Genomic DNA, 24,536 nt, shown 5'->3' on the forward strand with positions numbered 1-24,536 from the left:
TGATTTGATGGTCAGGCCAGTATCATGTATACATAACCTTAATGTCTTGAAATAGCTCTGTCTTCATTTTCTTTTTGAAAGCCAAGATTCCACAGAGGGTTGTGGAAACAGTCAGAGTGGCCTCCTCACTTGCCCCTTGGGAACGGAGGAGTTCAGGGGGCTGAGTGGGGCAAATGTCGATTTTCTCCCCCAGCCCCTAGAAAATTCCTGACACAAGACAGGATGTAACTCGGCAAGGAGAGGTGGGAGGCTCTCAGGGCCATGGGTGCTGAGCTGCCCCGCCAGTTATAGGGCTGTTTTTGCCTCACTGGGGACACTTTCCTCCCTCTGAATCCACTCCTCCTTCATCCTGTTGGGTCCACAATAAACAGTTACAAATGGGCACCATATTTTATTTAAAAATAAGTTGTCTCATTATGCTTAAGTTTGAAAATACATCTAAGACCAGAGAAATGTAAAATACTTTTTAAATTAATCAGTGATGGTTTTGATCTCCAATTCTAATGTGTATCAAAAACTGCCATAGGGGTTTAGAGCTGAGCCCCTGATCCTTACTCATCTTCTGTGGTTGGTCTGACTCGGACCTTCACCTGCCTGCTACCTCCGTCATGGAGAAATGGCTGGGCTTTCTCCTTCACTCCTTTTCCTCAACTCATGTTTGGTTCAGAACTGCTTCCAGACCATGGCTGACAAAGGTAGAGACAGCAGATGGTTCTTTGTTGCTAAGTAATGTTACAATCCCATAAAATAATGTAGTTCTTCTTTACGATGAAGACAGTAAGCCTGAGGAAGAAGGAACCGTGACTGAGAATCTCACAGAAGGGAAACTTTCTGAATCTAAGCCGTGAATTCAGACAGGTGCGGGTTCGGCGGCTAACCTTGGTTAGGCCCCTGTGGCGCGCTTACCTCTCTGCCCATGAAATCCTTGAGTCCACACTCTGTTCTGTAAACTGCAGGTGACCAAAAGGGAACTTAAGACATTGGTTCTGTCCTAAAGGAGCCCTGAGGCTGCTGGGGTTTGTGGTGGCGGGGGAGCCTGGTGCAGGAAACTTCTGCTCGGAGATCCTCAGAGGAGCCCAGAGCACAGCTGTCCTTCGGTGAAGACCGGGGCGGCCCGGGCCTCGGTGCACTGGGGAGTCGGTATCAAACATCCCCACGACGTGCGGGACTGTAAGTGTAGGCCTTTCTGTCTCTGCCAGCCCACTGGATGCCTGACACTCGGACATTCCTTAGTTTTACTTTGCTCTTTCCATCGCGAGTCATTGTACCTTTTATTTAGATTTTACCGTAGTGGGTGGAGTATTCAGCTAGAACCAGAATTTTTAATCTTCTTCTCTCAAATGGCTTAATCCATAAATTTCATTTGATCAAAGATAATTTCCTATAGTTAATTGCTTTGATTCCTGGAAAGAAACTTGGATCTAAGCTTTTCTGTATTTGTCTGATCTTCCCGTGAGCCGATCTTTCTTGGTCACTGAGAAGCTCCCCACGCGACTTTTACTGATGGGATGAAAGTTCCATGACACCCCGAACCGTGTGCCTGTCCTGGGTTCAGCCTGCCAGTGGCCAGGCCTGCTCCCATGCATCCCCTCTGCGGCCTGACCTCTCTGTGCCCCGGGCCCTGCATTTCCAGGACACGCCCCACGGCAGTGTTGAGGATGGGGCGATGCTGAGTTAGTATCATCATCATCATCATCATCATCATTATCACTAGAATTGTTATTAGCTCAGCATAGTTTTATAGCAGCAAGGGAAGCGCTCAGACACTCAGCCTCGCTCTGTCCCCCGGTGGGCCAGGCCCTGAGTGGTGGCTCACACTTTTTTGTCCCCTTGACTTCAGAATCCCTGCCTCCCCATGAGGTTCTAATGCTCCTGCACAGGGAAGACTATTTCATTAAGCTTTGTATTCTGTAATTTCTATTTTAAAAATACATTAGCCTTCCTAATACAAAACCTTCCTACAATATTTAATGTCCCTTTTCATCCAGGACAGACCACCGTTTCCTTGTCTCCGAGGAGAAGGCTGAGGCTTGGAACACAAGCACACAGTTAAGAGCACGGGAAGTGGAGACTGGATTGGAGCTGGGCTGGGGGCACGGGGCGGTTACAGGCCAGCGCGGCTCCCTGACGGTGAAGTGGCTGAAGGTTCCTTCTGATTTCCCGTCATGCTGGGAGGACCTGTTCCCCCAGCTCTTGACATACCCCTCAGGGCAATGACACTGGAAGTGGTGGAAGTCCGTGTGACCTTGTGGTTTAAACTGGCAAGTGGAAAAGTTCCAGCAACTGGGCTGTGTCACAGATGCTCCGGCAAACTGTTCACAGTTCCAACAAGAAACATCTTTTCCTCTGTTAAACAAGGAACGATTTGGTGCCAAGGGAATTTATCAAGAGACCAGGAGGTCAGTTGGTGGGGGAGAGGGGGAAGTTAGGATGAGATATTAATTGGTGTAAATATTAGTTACAATGTGGACGGGTGTAAATACTGTTTGAAATAGTGCAAGGAACATTGTGTACATTCATCTTTCGGTCACCAGCTTCCTGCCATGTCTAGTGGTCCCACGTGACCATGAGACAATCGTGATTATATAATGACTGTGTGACCAAAAGCATTTAGTCTTTGGATATTTGTAAATTCTGTTATTGGACTACTGTAGTAGGAACATTTAACACGAAAGCCACCCTTTGTATGAATCTCTAAGTGCACGACGTAGCCCTGTCCACTGCAGACACGGTGTCGCAGAGCAGACCTCTAGGACGTGCTCTTCGCACTGACCTGAGACTTCATACTCCTTGAACAGCACCTGTCCACTCCCTCTCCTCCAGCCCCGGGCAACCACCGCTCCACCTTCTGCTTCTATGAGCTTGACTATTTAGATTCCACATAGAAGTGGGGTCACGTGGCATTTGTCTTTCCATGACTGGCTTATTTTCACTAGCGCAGACATCCATTGTTTCATCCATTTTGTGGCGTATGACAGGATTTCCTTCTACTCCGACTGAATAATATTTCATTATAAATTATGTAATGATAAAATATCACTTTTTCTTTATCCATTCACCTATCAAGGAACGTCATTTACATTATTTCCATATCCTGGCTCTTGTGTGAACATGGGGGTGCAGGTGTCTGTGATCTTGATTTCAGTTCTTTTGGATAAATACTCGGAAGTGGTATTGCAGCATCATATGGTTGCTCTGTTTCTGCATCTTTGAGGAACCACCGTACTGTGTTCCCTGGTGGCTGCGCCATTTTGCATTTGCACCCACAGCCTACAAGCGTTCCATTCTCTCCAAATCCTCACCAGCACTATTATCTATTATTATCTTTTTCCTATAATACCTATCCTGACAGGGGTGAAGTGATGTCTCATTGTGGTTTTGAATTGCATTTCCCTGATAATTAGTGATGTCAAGTATCTTTTCATGTTGGCCATCCTGGCTCGTCACGTGATATGAAAAGCATGTAACTCTTAGATTATGCGGTTGGTTCTCATTTGGGCTCCAACACCATCAAGACAAAGCATTAGAGCCTCCTGAGCCCAACCGCCACGTGCACATCTGGACACGCAGGCTTTGTCACGACTGCTATTCCAAGGCATGGTGACTTTTCTGTGCCTCAGTGTGTGGTGTGCGAACATCTGTACTACAGACCAACTTCAGCTCAGGTTACAGACAGAGAAAAACTGCCAGCAAGCATTTCCCTCCTACCCCGCCTCCTGCAAGAATAGATATGGGAGAGGGGTTTTGAAAATTTTACCGTCTAGGCAGACATACGTTGATTGCAAGGAAGAACATTGCCATGTACACAGCGTTGCCTGCAGTCTGATACACCCATGCTGGCGTATTAGATGCTTACAAACACCGCCTGAAAGAATGGGAGGAACTGGAAGAACATGGGGAGGAATATGCAAAGCCAGGTGGAGGCCCCAGGTACCCCCCTGGGAGCGCTCAGTGGTGTACACGACACCTTCCTGCAGGGCAGACTCTGCAGCCACATCAGGTCGGTCAGATTGGGATTTCAGAAGTGGTGTGACTTTGTGTCCCTTCCCAGTGGACGGCATGTGGTCTTGCTGGTCGCCCTGGTCCAAGTGCTCAGCGACATGCGGAGGTGGACACTACATGAGGACCCGCTCGTGCACAAACCCAGCACCCGCCTACGGAGGCGACATCTGCCTGGGGCTGCACACGGAAGAGGCGCTCTGTAACACGCAGCCCTGCCCCGGTAAGCCGCCCCCGCCCTGCCCACTGCCCGATGTTGGGACAAATGCACCCTTTTCCTTGATGGAGAAATGTTGGAATTGATGAAGTCACATCACAATAGGCACCCGCACTGCTGAGGGTGAACTGACTTCATAACACGTTGTCCTACAGGGGAACACTTCTCACCTTCGGGTAGTTAACTAGTCACAGAAACTGCTGATAACCAAGCTTTCTTGACATGTGTAACCAGGTAACTGGATCCGACATTCTGCTGCTGATAATCAGGGTGGGGAACCAGGAGAGACTTTGTGAAATTGCTTCATAGGAAGACCCCCCAGGACCGTGAGCCAGGGGGTCCAGGCTGGAGGCTGGCGTGAACAGGGGCCCCGGGGATGCCCAGCAGTGGCTTCTCCATCCAAGAGTCAGCTTTGTTTTCTCACCTAAAGTACCACTTGGAATGAAAAGGAGACACTCGCCTCTGAGTCTAACTTCGACTTTGAGACACTCATTTATACATATATTTCTAACTTGCTCCTGCAGATTCTTCTGGAAGGTCCCATTTATATTGAAAAGTGCCTAAGACCCAATTGTCAGTCATTCCCAAAATGAACACTTCACATATTTCTAAGGAAAAATTATACTCTTTAAAATGGATCAAAACACAAGTTTGGTTTCTGAATTTTCCCCTAACTGCAGACAACGCTTAAATTTAAAAAAAGGAAAAAAAGCCAACTGCATAGAACAAAATCTTTTTTTATGTTATTGATATTTCATAAATAATATTGAGTTCATTTTTTAACCTCCTTACTTAAAATATGAGTGTCAGTCCTCTCTTTTCACACATCTGTAGGCCTAGGTAAATTTAACAAAATCCTAGTGAATCTTCCACTTTGAGGTGAAGCTGGCCCATCCTTGGGCCTTGACCCAGACTTGTGCATTGATCGTGTGTGCTTCAGTAACAGAAAACACAGGATAAAATGAATTCTGCCACAAGCACAGCCTGCCTTTGGTGCACTGACCATGCAGAATTGTTTTCATAGCAGCAGAGAAAGTGCCTGTAGTAGCTTGAACCCCCTTTCAGCATCCAGGGCTTTCTCATGGGCACACCGTCATCTCTTTTGTCCGAGCTCTGAGACCTGGAGGAATTTTGCTGGGCGGCGTTTGAGGGTCGCTCTTCACAGTGAGCATGACCCTATAGGAGTGGTGTCTGCAGTGATAATTTCTCCCCGGACGGTGGAAAGAAAGGCCGTGCACAGCCAGACCTCATGGATTGGCTTAGAGTGTCTAATACAGTTACTTTAGAGCATTAAAATAATGTGGGTTTTAGAAAATGTATTTTAAGCGATTATTTCTAATCAAAGATGTACGAGTTCTTTTATTCATGCTCCTGGACTGGTCAGAAGACACAAGTCCATCTTATTTATACACAGACCCATTAAAAACACCACACGGGAACTTAAAGTAACCCAGAGAAGCCGACAGTGCTTCCAGGATGGTTGATCTTAGTGGGCATTTTTGCCACATCTCCCCTCTTCCTGCCACTGCAGAGAGCTGGTCGGAGTGGTCAGACTGGTCCGAGTGTGATGTGTCTGGGGTCCAGGTCCGCGTCCGCCAGTGCATCCTGCTGTTCCCCGTGGGCAGCCAGTGTTCCGGAAACACCTCGGAGAGCCGGCCGTGCGTTTTTGATTCCAATTTCATCCCAGGTAAGGGGCTGGGGGTGGTGCTCATCCGTGTGAACAGAATTGTTTTCAGCATTTCAAGAGGAAACGATTCGTAGGTCGAAGTTTTTATCTGTTCTTTGAGGTCCTGTTTGGTGAAACAGTGGTGCTTCAGTCTTGTGGTTTCAAGGTGATCAGAGATTTGTGCGTAACTGCTGTTGTAGATTTTAATTTAGGCCATAAGTTTTAAGATTTTTTAAGCACAGTGTCATCTACAATTTATTGACTATAACAGAGTCAGAATAGCTTGTTCAAAAAATGAAAGTTTGGTTGTTTTAATATTAGGTTAAATGCTTTGGCAACGCTGTGCGTACGTGTGTGCACAGAGGGAAAACGGCCATTCTCATCACACAACCTCAGTGTATTAGGTAAAGTGGAAACCTGTCCTTGGCGTCATCTTGGAGAAGAGGCTGGCTGGCCCTGTTGCCACAGGCTTTCCTGTGTGAAATCGATGATTAGTTATCAGTGAAGGTCCGTCACCTGTCGCATGCTTACCGGAGGCATGGTCCTGGGCACTTATAAATCACTTCACATATGCCCACTGTGCGCCTTAGGACTCCCACAGGGACCAAAGCAGAGACCAGCTTCTTACAAGGTTATAAATAATAGCTTGTTTTCCTCTATTTATGGAAAAGGTAATAATATTTTAGAAAAAGCTATCAGCTTCAGCCTCATAAGCTTCACCTCAAGTCTCCTGTGGCCTAGAACTGCAAGAGGATTTATTGGGGTTTTTAAATTTTTTTTTGTTTCGTCTTTTGGGGGAGTAATTAGGTTTTTTTTTTATTTATTTAATGGAGATACAGGAGATTGAACCCGTGCCCTCATGCATGCAAAGCGTACACTCCACCACTGAGCTATATCCTCCCCCCTCTGAAAGGTCCCTTTCCTAAGCATATGTTCTTTTTTTATAGTGGGGGGGGGAGATGCTTACAGGGAGGAAATTAGGTTTATTTATTGATGTATTTTTTTAATGGGGATACTGGGGATTGAACCCAGGACCTTGTACATGCGAAGCATGCTATGCCCTCCCCACCCTCAGAGTGTTTATTATTGTTGCTTCCTTTGTAACCGGAGACATATTTTTAATTCTTGTTACTGAACAGAAGATCAGTACAGGAGAGGGTAGCCTTCCTGGACTCCTGGAATGGTGTTTATCCTTGGGGGTCTGACGTTTGTGTGGATCTCTCCTTTTACTGGCGTCTTACTTGTGGGTTTCACATGGGGCGTGGCCAAGAGCACGAACGGGCTCTGTCACAAGTTATGACCACTTCCTCTGAGTTCTGGGGGAGTGGCCCCCCACTATAGGGAAAGTGACAGTACTGGCTTTGATGAGAAAAAACCTCTGAGGCAGGAACCCCAGGCAGACACGTAGGTTTCCACAGCTGGCAGAATACATTGTAACAGAAAATCAGCACATACTCTGGCCTTGTTTTGAAACTAATGCCCTGGTTTTGCCCAAGAGACCACAGCATTTTCTTTTTGTGATAATGAATTTCATCCCTTCCCAATCAAGGTGACCTTAACCAAACACATCTGTAGTTGATTAAAACGAACAAACACATATTATTTTTTAAAAAATAATCTGGCTTTTGGAAACTCTGACTCACATAAAACTCAAACTCATTAGACATTTTATAAGTGAATCATTACTGCACTCTTCCTCCCCAACTCCCTTTACACATTGTGATTGATTATTTGTTTTTTCCAGAAGTATCCGTGGCAAGATCCAGCAGCGTAGAAGAGAAAAGGTGTGGAGGTAAGTTCTTCTTTTTAATCAATTTCTGGTGTATTTCTGACATTTTCCAATCATTTCTCTTCCTGCGTGTTTTGTATGTTTCTGCTATTGGCTCAGGAAAACAGGCTGGGGAAACTCTTGGACCCAAACACCATCTATTTCAACAGCACAGATGCCAGGAGTACACATTTGACATCTGGATCAGTGGTTCTCAAGTCTGGTCCTCACACAGCATCATCAGTATCACGTGGGAACTCACTAGGCATGCAGATTCCCAGGCCTTGCCTCAATCTGTGGACTCAGAACCTCTCTGAGTGGGGCCCAGTGCTCTGTGGCTTAATTAGCCCTTCAGGTGATGCTGGTGGCTATAAGCTTTATGATCCAGGGACCTAGGCATTAGCTGCAGTTAGATTTCCCATGAGTAAAACAGAATTCAGCCATCATATTTGTATAGTTTGGATAGTACACATCCAAGGCAGCCAGCCTCAAACCTCCAAACTGCCGAAATGACGAAATAGCACGATTTTACGATGGGAACAAGGACATAGCCTATATCTCTAGAGGTATTTTTCAAACTTCCTGCAACCCTGAATGGCAGAAGTCACGTTGTCTGGCTCAATCCCGTGACGCTTTTGGACTTTCCCATCTAGTCTAGTTCAGTCCTGGCTGGCTGGGAGGGGCTGGCTGTCCATCACTCAGAGCCCAGCCCTGGTCCACCTTTGGTGCTCAGAGCCCAACATCCACACACAAGACCAGTGTCTTCCCACATGCGGCCAATGACTAGACAGCACCGTTCCCAGCACGATCCATTCCAGACAGCGCAGCTCAGCCGGCTTTGGTCTCTCCTTACGTTCAGAAGGAATCTGCAGTTTAATAGGTGTGTTTCAGGAATTATGTGCTGTTATTAATGACATTAAGAGCCCACTATCTGTTACACTCCGTTTGATCAGCCACCTGTTAACCCATTTGTTCAGTCATCTTTGCTGAGCGCCCACTCCGTGCCAGTTTTGTGGGGGGTGTTGATCTTCCCGTGGGGACTCTAGAACCAAAAGTCACAGCCCAGGAGAGCCTGGTGCCTGAGAAAGGCGATGTCTGGTGCCTGACGTGAGTCTGTTCAGTGAGTTCACAGACTGGCAGCCGCTCCCTTGGGGTCCAGCTGCAAGACGAATGTTGACGAGTTCTCATAAAAATAATTGCAGCCTTGAGTGCCCCTTAATAGTTCTAGATCAGTCGTTCTGTGCCACCTTATAAAATGACAAGAGGTATCCTGTGTGGTCCTCACAGAGAGCCTTCGTGTGGACACCAGAGCTCACGGCTCTTTGCACAGAACCCCTGGGGAGAGAGGAGGGTTTGGAAGTGAGCGTTTTTCAGATTACAGATGGGGAACGTGGGACACACACTGCATATCCGGGGACCATGCTCCGTGACCCAGCTCTCGAGCAATGTCGCTGTGAAATGTGGGTGACGTGAGGCTGCTGCCGACTGTCCCCCCTGGCAGTTCTGGTCGGCTCTGTAGCCAAAGGTCCGGTCAGGTCAGGCTGCGCTGCAGGTGAGGGACGAAAAATGATTTTGAGAGATTTGGGTTTGGGGGGTTGCAGGAAAGGGGTAACAGCCACACCTTTTCATCTGCGTTTTATAAAGAAGGATCGTGAGGGTCAGAGAGCCGAGGTTCGCACAAACAGCCCAGGTGGAGCTGACTTTGGATCCAGGCAGTGGGATCCCAGTGTGAGCTTCGAGCCCGGAACACCACAGGGGAAGGGTCCTGGTACAGAGCACCCCGGAGGATGGTGTCTGGGCTGTGCCACCACAGCAGCCCTGGCCAGGTGACACTCTTGGGCAACACTTGGGACCCAGTGGAGCAGAGTTCGCAAGGAGTGGTCCTGTCCCGAGGGAGGTCAGGGCAGAGCCTGGGGGCAGCCGGCTGCCGCCTCCCCAGAGTGACTGGCTGCCTCCGACCGCTTTCCTTGGCCAGCCCTCTCCGGGTTAGGATGTGGGCGCTCTTCCCAAGGCCCCAAGGATCCAGAAAGATGTGATGCAAAAAGCCCACCTCCTTCCTCCAGCGCTGCGTGTTCGGACCAGCTGTGCCAACGGCTTCAACCGCAGCAAGCCTCCAGGTGCTGGGAGTATATCTCAGACACTGTCATTGCTCTGCAACCTTCAGAGCCGATTGCTTAGTTCTTCAGGCTGCTGACACTGACGCCCCAGAGTAGGCGGGTTAAGAGGTCAGAGGGGGCTAACTGTGGGACTGGCAGGCAAAAGCAGCTACCTAGCAAGGACGTTTGGGGATGTTGAGGGGACAACATAGATGTCTTTTTCCAGTCTGTGGAAAAATCAGTCCAACTTTGCACAGAAAAGCAGCCAGTTGAACCAACTGGGTCATTGGTCTCTAGCTTTACTGACCAAAAACAACAGCAAAAATCATCTTCAAAGCAAAGAGCCACATTAAGCAGATTCAAGAGACTTAATAGGCACGATTTTTCCCTTGTGCAGAAGAATGTAGGCCTATTGAAATGTTTCCACTTAGAGAGCTATTTTTAGTTGCATGAGACACAAAGACAATATATTTCTCATAAAGATGTCAGCTGGCCCCCGCCTTCCCCAGGCACCTGCGGAAATGATTCATTTGACTAATGACCCAGCGTCTGCATATGGAGAGAGTCGTACATCTTCCATAGGTTACAATATAATATGTTATCAGTGCAGCAGAAGTGCATTTATCTGTACGTGGCACTGACCCGAGAGTCCAAAGCACTGAAAGATGGAGAAATGGCAACTCGTGTGAGATCCTCTCTTGCTTATCTCGAGGGCAGCTTCAGGGAAGAGGAGAAGCTTCTAGCGGCTGCAGGTGGAACGGCCCCTGGACGCTTTACCCAGCCTGCCCAGGTTGGGCTGTCCAGCCCGAGAGGCTTCAGACAAAATCAGGAAAGGCCAGAGATTTATGCATTCCTTTCACTGTGTTAAACCAACGACCACATGATAGAGAAGTGAAAACCTGAGGTGGGGTCAGGGAGTGGGTGATGCTTGTGGACTGTTTCGTCCTCCTGGATTGTTCAGTCCCTGGTGCTGAAGATACTGAGGCCTGAGTTTGGAACCACCGTGTATAGAGTCTCCATATGGGTGGGAGGGATTTGATCATGGCTCACAGTGAGCAGAGGAGGCTGCCTCTCTGCACGGTGTCATCCGCCTTGTGAAGCAAATCCATCTCCCAGGGCCCCAGGGCCCTGGAACACGGTGTCCGAGGCAGCAACAGAGCACAGCTTAGAGGGAGCAGCTTGGGAGTTTCGGGCTGGATGAGGGATACATCTGGGCATCAAAGACATCTCAGAGAGTCCTCAGGGAGGTGCCAGGTGATTAAGGGGCAAACATTCCAGGACCTGGATGCAGGAGACAAATTCTCAGGTCTCTGTCCCCGAGTGCCCTGGGACAGAGTCCCTGTGGGGCCCAGTGAACTCACCTGGCATCCACAGTGGTGCCCAGCAGGCATCTTTAGTGCCAGGTGGACAGGTAGGGGAGGCAACAGTGACACTGGGCCCTCTGGGTTCATGGAGGGGACATCTTGGGAGAAAAGCCAAACCCTCAGGCTATGCCCTATGCAGTGGAGACATAAGGCCAGTAACCCTCAGGCGACCGGGTAGCTATACGGAGCCAACACAGCCTAGAGAAAATGAGGTCCCGTTGTGCTTTGCCTGGTTGTCAGTAATCTCAGCTTCATGGGCACTGCTTGGATGTTGTCTTTATTCCCTGAAAGGCTTAATGCTTTGATGGTAAAGGGTTTTACCAACGCACAGTGAACATCTTTCTTTTTCTCTCTTGTTGTTCTTTCTCAGAGATTAAGCAGGTCTTGGTTATGGTATCTTGATGTCACTCAAACCAATCCTATATTCGAGACATAAGTCCGTGTCAGTCCATTTTCTTCAACCGTTTGTATTTGTAACTCAAAGAAAATAAAGAGGCTATTAAGTAGGGAAAAAACCCTATGGAAAAAAGAGGGTCATTTCATGACCATTGAAAGATCATATGCCTTGATTTCTTTGGAGTAAACCATTTTCTTTACAAGGTCTCCAAAATACAATGTTAGTGGAAAAAAACAGTACCCAGGATAATATTTGTGCACACACACACACACACACACACACACACATCATGCAAGTGTGCAGAGACTCTCCTGGAAAGCACAGGAGAAGGTGTCGCAGAAGCTCCCTCCAGGAGAGACGAGAGACGTACTCTTGTGTACCTTTCTGCACGTGCTAATGTTACGCAATATGTGCACATTCATGTTCCAAACGTGTGAGGGAACACATAAGGATGATGTAGCTGGAGCGCCTGTGTAAGTGAAATGATAAAGGAGAGGAGAAAACAGTCCATCTTGCAGGTGAGCAGTGATTGGAAGCAGTAAGTGCCTCCTGGCTTCGTTCCTGGGACACAGCCATGCCGCGTGCAGGGACCCTCAGACTGTTGGGAGCACGGAAAACAGGTCCCCTAGAAACCCCGTAGGCCATAGCTCAGGCTGCGCTTGGACCGAAAGAACTGTCTTGTTTAATCTTGTAAAGAAGAAAAAACCCTCTGCTGGCGCATCAAGGTGATCTCCAAAAGACGGGTTATAATTCCTAACAGCGTTGACTTAAACTATGCTGTGCCCAGTGCAGAGAAGTGTCTTGGTGGCCGTGACATTTCAGAGGGAGGTCGTATGATTCCTGAGTTCGGGGACGGGTGTGGGGCTCTCCGCCATGTCCCGTTCTGCTCTGCGCGCACTGCGCTGTGGACGAGCGCGTTCTCCCCCGGGGTTGGCCTCACTCTCCGTGACGCTGTCTCCCCAGAGTTCAACATGTTCCACATGATCGCCGTGGGGCTGAGCAGCTCCATCCTGGGCTGCCTCCTCACGCTGCTCGTCTACACCTACTGCCAGCGGTACCAGCAGCAAGCCCACGACGCCACTGTCATCCACCCCGTCGCGCCCGCCCCTCTCAACACCAGCATAACCAACCACATCAACAAACTGGACAAGTACGACTCAGTGGAGGCCATCAAGGTAAGGGATGGGCAGCCCCTGCTGCAGCCAGGTGAGCAGAGAAGGCAGGTGGGCCCTGGGGGCTGTTGGCAAAGCTCAGGGGTGGTGGTGCAGATGACAGGGTTGGGGACAGGTAAGGGGCCTCCCTTGTGACGAACTGCCTTTCCAGCTTTGTTTTGCCCGTGAATGCGTGGCTCCCCATCTTGAGAACTCGGGTAAAATGGGACATGGAAACGGTAACAAGTAAAAAGCTAGAAAATGTTGGGTCACTGGTCACCACCCAGCTCTGCCTCCACTGTGCCTCCGCGTCCAAAGAGGGGTCTCGCCAAAGAGGAGAACTCGTGCTGAGGCCCTGCGCGCGCCGGGCAGGGGAACGAGGACCAGGCTTGGTCAGTCAGATACGCAGGTCCCAGCAGGCGTCACCAGCATGGCATCCTGAGAACAGCTGTCACGTTACTATAAAGACTCTCTTACACTTCTCAAGCACAATGAAGTGCCTGGTGCCCTGTGTGATGTAGAAGCGCTCTGAGACTGATGCGGGCGAGGTATTGTGTTAAATTTTCCCAGTGGACAATTAACCCGGTGTTTGACTGAGAAATCTAAAGTAAATGACCAGTCTCTTTCTCATTCAAAAGAAGAAGTGGGGTAGAAAGGGATGGACCCGACAAATCTGGGCTCATGAGTCCCTCACCGGCTGGATAGACTGAGCCCAGGTGTCCACACTTACTGAGCCTCCATTTCCTCCCTGATAAATTGGAGATAATGAGAGTCAAATGGGGTAATTTATACACAGTGCCTGGCAAAATAAAAGTGGTTTTTATTTGAGGCAGTTCACATCCTGCCTCAAAGTACAAGTTACTTACTTCTTTGAACCTCAGTTTCTTCCTTTTTAAATCAGACATAAAAATACACACCCCTGGATCATTGTCACGAGGTTTAAATGGACTAAGGGACCTGACGCCCAGGACCCAGCAAATGGCGGCTGTTGTTCTTATCTCGTCTGCACAAGAGATCAGGCGTCTACACTGGGAGGACATCAGGGGTTCTTGTGTGCTGTACCAACCTCCCCACCTCCCGCGTGAATGCAGGGGGTTCTCATTAGCTAAGTTACTTGATTTTTTTTCTTGTTTTTTTCCTCTTTTTTCTCTTCTATTGTAGTTAATACACAATATTGTGTTAGTTTCAGGTGTACAGTAAAGTGATTCAGTTATACACTATATAGATATATATATATATGTCCAATTATTTTCTGTGACATGTTATTACAAGATATTGAATATAGTTCCCTGTGCTCTACAGGAAATCCTTGTTGTTTATCTATTTTATATGTTAGTCTGTATCCATTAATCTCATACCCTAATTTATCCCTTCCCTCCTTTCTCCTTTGGTTACCGTAAGTTTGATTTCTATGTCTGTGAGTCTGTTTCTATTTTGTAAATAAGTTCATTTGTATTACTTTTTTAGATACACATATAAGTGATATATAATATTTGTCTCTCTCTGTCTGGCTTACTTCACTCAGTATGATCATCTCTAGGTCTATCCATGTTGCTGCAAAAGGCATTATTTCATGAAGTTATCTAAACTTTGATATTCCTGTTAAGTTGGTGGTTACCCTTAATATTTCTAGGGAGCATTTTTATGCCCTCTCTCTTCTGTGATTGTTTCCTTTGAAATTCAGTTTTCTTCCCACATGGGAATATGGAATATCTCCAACCCTTACCACTTCAACTGGTTGGAAGGTCTTATGTCCCAGGAGCCTCAGTGTCCTCACTTGTTCCCCACTGCCATGAGGCCCCCCACTTGGACAGAAGCAGCGCCAATTCACTTTCACTCATGGACCCTGTGTACACTGGGATCCAGAATCCATCAGCACCTGTACTCATCAGATGACAGAGTCGGGGCGTGAAGCGCCCAGAATGAATAACGCACCCCCTGCACCCTCTCAGCACCACGCTCCCAGAGGGCGAGGGGGAACGGGAGCTCCTACGAGCAAAAATCTTCAAGGAAGAAAACCTCCAGGACCTAAGAATGGGGCCTTTCTAAACATGGTTCCAACAAGAGTCTCTGCTCGTGGACACATTATATTTCAGCTTGAGTGTTTGTTGTGGGGGCATGGGGGAGCAGGCATTAAAATAAATATATTAATAAGTAGATTATACAGCATGTCAGGTGGTCACCAGTGTTGTGGTGAAAGGAAGCATAGCAGCAGCTTCTCTGTGGTCTCTGTCACTTCAAGCATCTGGAGATACTTTAGCTGGTCTTCCATTCTCACTTACGATCCAGCAGCCACTGAAGATAATCAGAAGTCTTGCTGCTCTGCTTGTGGTGGCTCACAGCGAAAAAAAATGTGACAGTGAATGTATGTATGTCCGTGTATAACTGAAAAATTGTGCTCTACACTGGAATTTGACACAACATTGTAAAATGACTATAACTCAATAAAAAGTGTTTAAAAATAAATAAATAAATGAAAATAAATTTTAAAAAGAGAAATCTTGCTGCTCTGGAGGCAGAGTACTGCTGTCTAGTCTCTAATGAATCTTTCTAGAACTTTCTTCTGATACCTTCTCCAGACAAGTCCTGGACATCTAGGCTCTGCCCACCACCATAATCTTTACTTTACTTTGATCCTCTCAAAATTTACTCTGTATCTGGGAGTGTTAAGCTCTTTAAAAATACAGGTAACTGTTAATGATTATTAATGTGGAAATGCATCTGCGTCAGAAATGGTCCCAGTAGTCACCGTCTAACAAGTGCAGAAAAAGAAAAGAAATTAAGAATTTTGTGCATTTATTTAAAAGTGTTCCTTCAAAATCCCTTGTCAGTGTACCATGGTGATCAGAAAGCTGCTTAAACACCTACTCAGTTATATAGGGTAATATTCAATGTGTTTATGAATTTGCAATCACTAGAGTTTTAGGTTTCCTGGAGATTTCAATTTTTCTAGCTCCTGGACACTTCCTGTCTAAAATTTAAAAGTAGAATTTCTGATGAAAACTCAGAAACAGACTGGTCTGAAAACCTACCAACCTCATGCTAATTACGAGGCAAGCCCTCAGCAAGGCAGATGATGTGACGAAGCAAGGAAATGAGAAAACACATTTTAAAATAACAGGGCCTTATCAGAGAGCTGAAATTCAATAGACAGCTGGCCCCTGAATGATATTTGAACTGCACAGGTCCCCTTACATGCAGATTTTTATCAATTAAATACGACAATACTGCACACTCAGAGGTTGGTTGACTCTGGGATGCTGTGCTGTGGATACAGGGGAACCGCAGATAGAGAAGGACCACAGAGAACGGAAGAATGATGGAGGGCTGACTGTGAGTTACACTCCGATTTCCAGCCGCAAGAATAGTCCAGCGCCCCTAACGCTCGCATTGTTGAAGGGTCAACTCTAACTGTCTCCTAATCATTTTCTCTTCCTGAAACACTATTTATTGAGCATCCTTAAATCTTCTATTTTATTTTGTCACAGGCATTCAACAAGAACAACTTGATCCTAGAGGAAAGAAACAGATACTTCAACCCTCATCTCACTGGCAAGACCTACTCTAATGCCTACTTTACGGATCTCAACAACTACGATGACTACTAAGCGTTGACGTTTTTGGCTTCCTGTAACTCCCCGGCTCCTCGAGGCCTGCGCTCCACGACTGCCCATATCTCCAAGACTTCAGAGATGGAGTCTGGATGCATTTCAAGTGCATTTCAAGCCACCAGTGTCCCATTGCTGCCAAAAATACACGTCCTTCTAAAGAAATGAAAATCTAAATACGACATTGTGAAAATCTGGTCTCCAATTCTTGATCCTTGTTTAATGAGCTGTGGCGTGATGGGTTTTTTTTTTTTCCTTGTATTCAGTCCATTTTTTCTAACAAGTCGCTTGTTTTCTTGAGCTTTTTGTAAATGTACCACCTGCGTTGGAAGGAGTCTTTAGAGATGTGAATGTTTTCTTGCTCTTGAGCGTAAATCTTCACTTTGTTTCGATTCAAGAAAATAGGCACTTTATGTGAGAGCCTTGCCACCTCCACACGGTTAATAGGACTGATGAAATGCAGGCTCTGAATGTGGCCCTACAGTGACTCACCACAGCTCTCCATCTCCTCAGTCGGGATGATACTGTGTGCGTTTGGACTTGGGATGATTCCTGCCTGAGGAAGCCCGGGGATCCAGCCTGGCTTGCATCTGCAGAGGCAGCAGTACAAGGAGTGAGTCTTGCAGCGGTTACTGTGCTGTCGTGGGGGGAGGTGAGTTACAGGGCAGAGGCACAGACGCAGGGAAGGGGGAATGCGTCTGCAGGTGGCCGCGAAGCTAGCCTTATTCTGACTTAGGGACTTCATGAGACTGCAGGGAGCTCCTTGCCACACAGTTGGCCTGGAAACCCACCTGTCTGGTCTGTAGTAACATCCCAAAAAACCAATCTGTAAAATGACCACTTGTTTAGCATTTGAATAATAGACTTGACACCTCCCCTGTCTCTGCAAAGAAAGAATCTTGAACATTCATGATGCCGATGAAGAAATTACTGAAACAGAACTGAAAACAACTTTTTTATTTTCCATGTTATGGAAAGTATGGAAAGAACTGACACTTAATGAAAAGCAACTTCTTATTTTCCATCTCCCTGAGAGAACCAGTGTACGGCCACCAGCCCTCCCTAGAGCATCGGTGGTGTGTAAAGCTGGTCGTGGTGCACGTGGAAGTGCTCCCCACGTACCAAGCTGTCATTTGCTGCCTCCAGGCCAGGTGAGGAGATGTTTAGCTCTGGTGCCTTTTATTTTTTTATCTCAGTGCTGCCTTCCCACCCGCCCACCACGCCTCCTCCCTGCATGGCGGCAACAGCATTTCGAGACCTACCTTGAGAAATCAGTGTATCTGGAAGTAAGGTTTTTAATGATCCCTGTGGTTCTGAGCTTGGATCACTCATAAGCATTTCAGAGTGTTATGATACTATTCATAGTGGCCCCCAGAAGGAAAAAAAAAACAGGCTAAATTACTCACAAAAAAAATTGATACATAACGTACGGCAGTTGGTTGAATAATTATTGAAAGTTAGAACAAGATTGCAAGTGTTCATTTGATGCCTCTGGGCGTTGTGATAGCAGCCTGGGTGGACATTAAAACATGTTCTTATTGATAAATGAACCCTCAGATCTGTGAAAACACAGCGTGGTCACCGAGGGATACAGTCTTACTAGCTTACATGTTTTTACCCTGTCTGCTTGAAAGAAATTGGGAAATCCTGTGTTTAGTAATGAATGTGGTTGAGTTCAAAATATTCTCATATCCCCGCATGTGAAGAACTGGCTCTACTAAAATTTAAAGTTAAATTGCAGGGGGGCTCGGGGAGGTCTGAGAGACTGCAAATGAATCACGCTCTGCGTCTGTCCGGTGGGAAGTTCACGCTGCCTCTCCCGCACGCCTTGTGCGCTGCATGCGCTTGCTCTGTCTTTAGGCCAAGGCCGCACTTAGGGGGTGAAATTTAGCCAGATAGTCTTCTAGTTGTTTTTTGGTTGGATTTCTATTGGATGCTTCAACCTGTCTCATCACTCTCCTGTAAGACAAATATTCTCACTGGGTAACTCATTTTAGCAGTTTTCTGAACCCTTCCCCCACAATATTTTCTAAGCTTAAAATGTCCTTCTGTTTCCCCTAGGAAAGAGGACACTGGTATTTTTTAACTAGCATCACTGAACTTGATGGGAAATGCTTTCAAAATGACATCAAAGTTGGTCTTTAATCAGTCTTGTGCGATGACTAGGGGGAGCACCCTCCCCCACGGCAGGTTTTCGTGTTGCTGATTGCACCAATCTTTACTATTATCACAGCAAAGAAATTCACTCATTTCTGTTCCCTGACACTCTATTCAAAAGAAGATTGTTCTGTTCTCTCTCTCTCTCCCTCCCTTCTTCCTTCCTTGCAGCCTTCCCTCGTACTTAACAGGACATCAGTTGGTTTAGGGCAGTTTCAGCTGTGATCTGCGTATTTTAACCAGCTGTGGGGTCCCTCGCGTTTTCCCACGACTGCACAGCTGTTGCGCACGTGTCTACGCCGCCCCTCCGCACCCCTTGTTAAGCCCCCACGTGGTGGGCTCTCCAGGTGGCGCCTGCCGCTTCTGCTGGAAGCCCCTTCATGCAGCAGCTCCTCCTTAGGCTGGGATGGTTGGGGTTCCCGCCAACACTTGTCACACTTTACATTTCTATGTGACTCCTTCGTGTCTCTCTTTTTTCTTATCCTTTTCCTTCCTTTTCTTTCTTTCTTTCTTTCTTTCTTTCTTTCTTTCTTTCTTTCTTTCTTTCTTTCTTTCTTTCTTTCTTTCTTTCTTTCTTTCTCTCTCTCTCTCTTTCTCCTTCTCTCTTTCTTTCTCTCTCTCTCTCTTTCTGGTACAAGCAACACACATAGATGTTTAAGATGCATCTCTCTCAGCCTGACATTAAATGGCATTCATCATAGTTTAACTTCTAGAGCTATTTCTGGTTACAGTAGAAGTCTGGCTGGTTTTCTAAGGAAACTGGCTTTAGTCTTGCATTTGGATTGGAAGTGACTCCCACTGTTCAGGGCTTTCTCCAGACTCGCCATCCTCTAACGCCAGCCCTGCGGTGCTGCAGAATTCCCGCTCGCTGCATAGCACGAGGCCTCCCCAGAACAGCCCTGCAGATGGTGTCTCTGATGAACGTCAGGGCTCTGTCACCTGAATGACAGGGACCCTATGAATTCCTGGCACTCTGGGGCGCAGGGCCAGGCTCTGCTACGTGGAGACCCAGCGCCCCCAGACCCGGGTGTCTCCTGCCCGTCTGGCTTTAGGTGTATTTCTGTGCTGCTGGCCCTGGAAGCTGCTGGGAGGAGCTGAGCTTCCTGCCCCTTCAGGGACATCTCGCTGAGCCTACAGGGGATGGGCATCGATACTGGGGGGAGAGAGGGCTCCCTGTGTGTGGAGGGTGCAGAGGCCCTCCAGGAGCTGCGAGGAGTAACAGGTGAGGGTCCCTGCCGTGGAGCAGCCTCTGTCCCCAAGAAGGGTCAGGCTACGGGGTCAGCGGGAACCAGGGATCTGGCCCCACGGACCCACGAGTGATGCCAAAGAGAAAGGAAGCGAATGTGGGTGGAGGGGACCATGAGAAGGGGACCCGGTCACTCCAGCTGAGTGTTGTGGGCGGTCCTGGGCGGGGACCGTGACGGGCACGCACGGTCCTGTGGGTCTGATCCCTGGATCCTCCGGGGCCAACGGCCCGGAGCGCAGGCGAAGGTGCCTCTGTTCCTTATTTATCTGCGGAAGGGTGACATTCATGGGAGGCAAAGCCTGTATGGGGAGTGTTCCCACTGGCGTCTTTGGTGGAGTTAGTGGGTCCCTTCAAAGTTAGGGACAGAGTCTCAGCAGGGGTCTCCAGGCGCCCAGGGGCTGCCTGAGGACGCATTAGAGAGTGACTGCAGGTCAAGGGAGACTTCACTTAAACACGTATCAAGCCTGCTCTCAGCCATGGGTTTGCGTAAACGTTTCCTTAACGGGCACGGAAGGAGCGGCCTTGAGGGAGCTCGCGCTTACACACACCTGACGCTCCTGGACGACGGTTCCCTCGCTGCTGGAATAAACCATACGTTTCCCAGCACTGTCAAACCACTCTCAGCGCTGACTTCCACCCGTGGTCATGAACTTTCTTTAGCCCCAGGGTGTCTTTTACACTTCCGTGGAGTTTTCTTGTGTGGCATTTTGGGTTAACTACGTTGAATTCAGTCTTTCTGTTTCAGAAGATGACTCTGGGGCACCTGTCCAGAGACAACAGGTACCCGTGGCGGATGCCCGGCTGAGCCTGCTCTGAGCAGCTGCTCTCCTTGTGCGTCATCCCGCAGCTCCGATCACCATTTTCTGTGAAGGCAGGGAATTAAATTAACAACAATCTTGAATCTTCCCAAATGCAAATTCTCCCCTCTTATTTTTTAAGATGGTACAAATTGGAGTTCACAGACCTCATTGGCTGTGTCCCGCACATTATTCCTTCTAATGTCTCTTATTTCATGGTAATTTATGTTGACTTGGTGATTTATGGTGACGCTACCAAAAAGTGATTACCTCTGATTACCTCTGGCTTTATTATTAGACACTAGAAAGCCATGCTGAGCCCCTTGCTTCTCTAATCAATGGGTGTGAAATAGGAGAACAGAGTAACACTCATCTTGGCCTGAGAAATGCACAAAAGGAACTGCTGACTGTTTTGCAGCACATTAGCGTGTCAGGTAAAGTATCTGGGGACCAGCGACAGTTGTGGGGTTTATTTCAGCTGTACTTTCCTACCGAGATCATTAATAATAATTGATTTAAAGATGTTTTGTAACTCTGTAAATACAGAACCAAGGCATTCTGGTGATCTATTTTGATAACCTGATAAAAGGCAAGAAAATAAATTGCTTTAATCCTGGCCTCTTTTCTCTTTTGGAAATTGAAAAATAATGAGCAAGATGCGGAGTGGGACTATTGGCAGGGACTTTTAGAATGACTACTCCATACTCTTTTTCTATGGATTTACGTTAAAGATGCATTATAGATATTGCTGGAGCAGGTGGATCCAGGTTTTTTCTGAATGGTCATATGTTGCATCACCAAAAATTAGGTACTTGTTGCAGAAGCATCAGGAATGGAGACGTCTTCTTTTGAAAATATAAGTTCACACTGCAAAGGGACAAGGGATATCGTCAAAACCGAATTCGGAGCCTGACACGAAGCACTGTGCCCAGTGAAACTGCCTCATACAGTATTCTCATTTGATCAGATTAGTTCTGCCATAAAAAACAATCAGGCTTATGACCCGTGACCAGGTTCGGTACCATTCAAGCAGACACGTTTCACTTTGTTGACGTGATGGCGGTAATGAGTCAGAGATGCTTTAAGGCCTGAAAGGAGAAAGCTCGAGCCAGAAAACCACCCTGTGGCATTTCTTAAACTAACATATTGCGTCCACAATAAAATTCATTCCACCTCTTCCATGTGAGAAATCTGAGGCCACCAGTTCAAACGCGGTCCTGTTCTTTCTCAGCTTTTTGGCCACTTGAAGCCAAATGGCCCAGGTATGAGACGTATGGAAGTTCAAAATGGTTCCCATGTCAGGTAATATGAGCTGGGAGCAAAATCTGGATTCTGGAAAATCCAAACTATCCTGGCATCTTGTCACTAAGAAGAGAGCTTTGATAGGACGTGCAGATAGCTCAATTTCCTGTACAATGTTGCCAGTGCCTTGTTTTAAGATGGTGATTTATCACTTCATCTGGGTCTTGTTGGTTCAAAGCAGAGGACTGATTGGCTGTACTTTGAAGGAAATCATTCTTAGGTGTCCTTGAACTCAGGAACAGAACTTGAACAAGAAGCACACCGCAGTCAGAGGTGACTTCTGCCGTCACACCACACACAGAGGAAGAGTGCCCTGGTGTGTTCAGAATTTAGGTGAACCCATCTCAGCCTTCCAGAAACTGACATCACTTTAATTTTACATCTTCCAAAAAAACAAACACCTTAGCATTTGTTCTGTAGTAGGAATGCCAACATGATGCCTATAGAAGGTAGAGGTTTTTGTCACTGTCCCTCTTGGGGCAAGTCTGTAGAGTCAAAAAGTCAGATACAGGCTGGTGATGGCTGCCACAGATTCGGAGGGTGGGATGAGAACCACCTGGAATATTGCCTGCTGTCTGTTTGTTTGAGGTGGAGTGTCAAAACTGCTTCACAAGTTCACAAATTTGTCACTCAATTTGGGTTAAGAAAGTTAACGGTGTTTTCTCTGCTAAAGTTGATTTCTTTTCCCCTGTACCATGACTGTTGGCCAAAATCAAACTTGAACTTCTGCACTTTGAAAGAAAGCACAGTATGAACCTTCAACACAAGTACCTACATTCATCACCAAAATTCTACATCGTCCGCAAAGAAAATACACAAACTTGGTCCAATGTAGGGTTCTTCAAAAGTGTGTACCTAAACTTGTGTATTATGCCACTTGATGTGACTTTTGAAGACGTTACAAAATGTTAAACGCCTCATTCTGTGTTAATTTGCTGTTGCTGTTTTGTGATACAAAATAAACTTATTTGGGATTGTTTCATTTTTTTTCTTTGAACCTTCTCCCAAGCCACCTTGTGCCCTTGGTAAACTTAGAGAAAGTTACTGACCTTGAGGTTCATTTTTTAAAGGCAAAATGTATTCGTCATAATGGAGCTTTTTCAGGATGAGGTAGCACTGTCTCCCCTTCATTTGAATGAGAGAAATGGAGCTTTGGCTGCCCTGTCGGGATGCTCGTGGGTTGCCAGGCACTCCCTTGCGGGACCATTGCGGGTACCACACAGTTTCTCCGTCCTTACATTTGACTTTCAGGGTTTCATCGGAAACCTGGATGTTAGAAATGTGCAGTACAAGTTTCTAGTGGTCTTCACTTTCATCTTTTCTGTTCATCAATTTGCTGGTCTTAAACGCTCATGTGAGAGCTGTCCAGGTCTACATCCAAGAAGGTTGTCTAGTGACACCTGACAGAGACTCAGTTTTCAGAATCAGTTTAGGACCCCGGTTGTGGCCGGGCAGGCGGGACCTTATCTCCTGCTGCCCCGTATCAACAGTGGAAGTTCAGGGAGGGGCAGGCGGGTGACCCAGCCAGTCAGCAGACACCAGCTCTCATCCTCCCAGCCTCACCCCTGAGGAAAACAGATGTGCTCATAATGTCTAATGAGCTGGTGTCACAGCAGTGAGACTTTCCTGCTCATCCTCTGTTCTTGGCGAATTGCCAGTTGCTAGAAACCTCGTCATCTTTTGCAAACAATAAATTCATAAAGAATAACCCCTAGTCCTGGTGACGGTCCAGCCATCTTCCTTTCATAGCAGCTCTTCCTCATCTCTATCTGCCATTTTGGGGACAAAATAAGAGAACCCTAATATGTACAGTAAAAATTGTATTATATTTTTTGTACTTATGTTTTATGTAAATAGTTTGTCTCATTCTATTGTAAGTGAGCATTGAAATAAAGCCTACCGTTTAGGAAACAGTTTGGTGGCATTTTTCTTTGCATGGCCTCAAGGACCGCTGTGTCCCCAGATGTGCTGAGGCTTGATTGCTACTTGAAAGAGAGCCTTTCATGGGAGTGGCTGCAGACCGCCTCCTGAGTAAACCTCACACCCCGCTCCTGTGCGATAGGTCCTACTGCCTCTCGCGTGGAGGCCCAGACGGACCAACCAGCTTCTCGATGACTCTGGGATGATGCCGTGAACAACTTGTACAAGAATTTCTATGGCCAACAGGAAATGCGTGTTAAGAAAAACTAATCAGGTTTTTAATTTACAGAGAGTCAGTATCCTGTGCCATTGATGACCATTTTATTGTTAGATTATGTCATGTTGTCTGTAGCAAACGTATCCCATTCTTCCTTGCGTAAAACAAGGTTTTCCTAGGATGAACCACTGACTGTCAGTCAGCATGAACACAGCTGGAAGAGTCAGTGTTCATGGTCCTATGCAATCGCCCTTCCTCTCACACACGTATACACATATACATCTCATACCGATGCGCACATGTATGTGTGATGAAGCAGACGTGTATAGTTTCACATGTGTAATTTTCAATTGACCAAAAAGCTGTAAAGCCCATTTAATATGGGCACCAAAAATGAACATAATAAAACAAAGCTATACTAGTGAAGCGTGTTATGATTAAACTACTTTTAATGCCAACTAATGAAACATGGATTGTTTCAACCCGTCTTTACCCAGAGAGATGATCCAGGCTCACTACAGAGTTCAGACTCTCCTGTTGGAAGGTTGGATGTCCTTTAGTGCTGAAAGAATAATTTCCTGCAGCTTTCCGGGGAGATCTGTTCTTTCCAGGCGGACAACCCAGGAAGTTA

At 46.9% G+C, this 24,536-nt stretch overlaps 1 protein-coding gene across 7 annotated transcripts in view; it reads left to right on the forward strand.

Moving 5' to 3' along the window:
• Positions 1-22,747, forward strand: part of SEMA5A (semaphorin 5A) — a 449,868-nt gene extending 427,121 nt beyond the window's left edge. For 6 of the 7 annotated variants that reach the window (XM_072958863.1, XM_072958862.1, XM_072958865.1 and 3 more), the window contains 5 exons: positions 4,052-4,222; positions 5,748-5,903; positions 7,627-7,674; positions 12,471-12,682; positions 16,147-22,747. In XM_072958863.1, the coding sequence (XP_072814964.1) occupies positions 4,052-4,222; positions 5,748-5,903; positions 7,627-7,674; positions 12,471-12,682; positions 16,147-16,266 (707 nt within the window). In that variant the 3' untranslated portion in view covers positions 16,267-22,747. Of the gene's footprint in view, positions 1-4,051; positions 4,223-5,747; positions 5,904-7,626; positions 7,675-12,470; positions 12,683-12,830; positions 15,094-16,146 lie in introns of those variants that run through there. The other variant, XM_072958868.1, reaches the window with a different exon arrangement.
• Positions 22,748-24,536: the final 1,789 nt, after the last annotated feature.

This window comes from Vicugna pacos, chromosome 3 (genome assembly GCF_048564905.1).
Source record: "Vicugna pacos chromosome 3, VicPac4, whole genome shotgun sequence".
NCBI lineage: Eukaryota > Metazoa > Chordata > Mammalia > Artiodactyla > Camelidae > Vicugna > Vicugna pacos.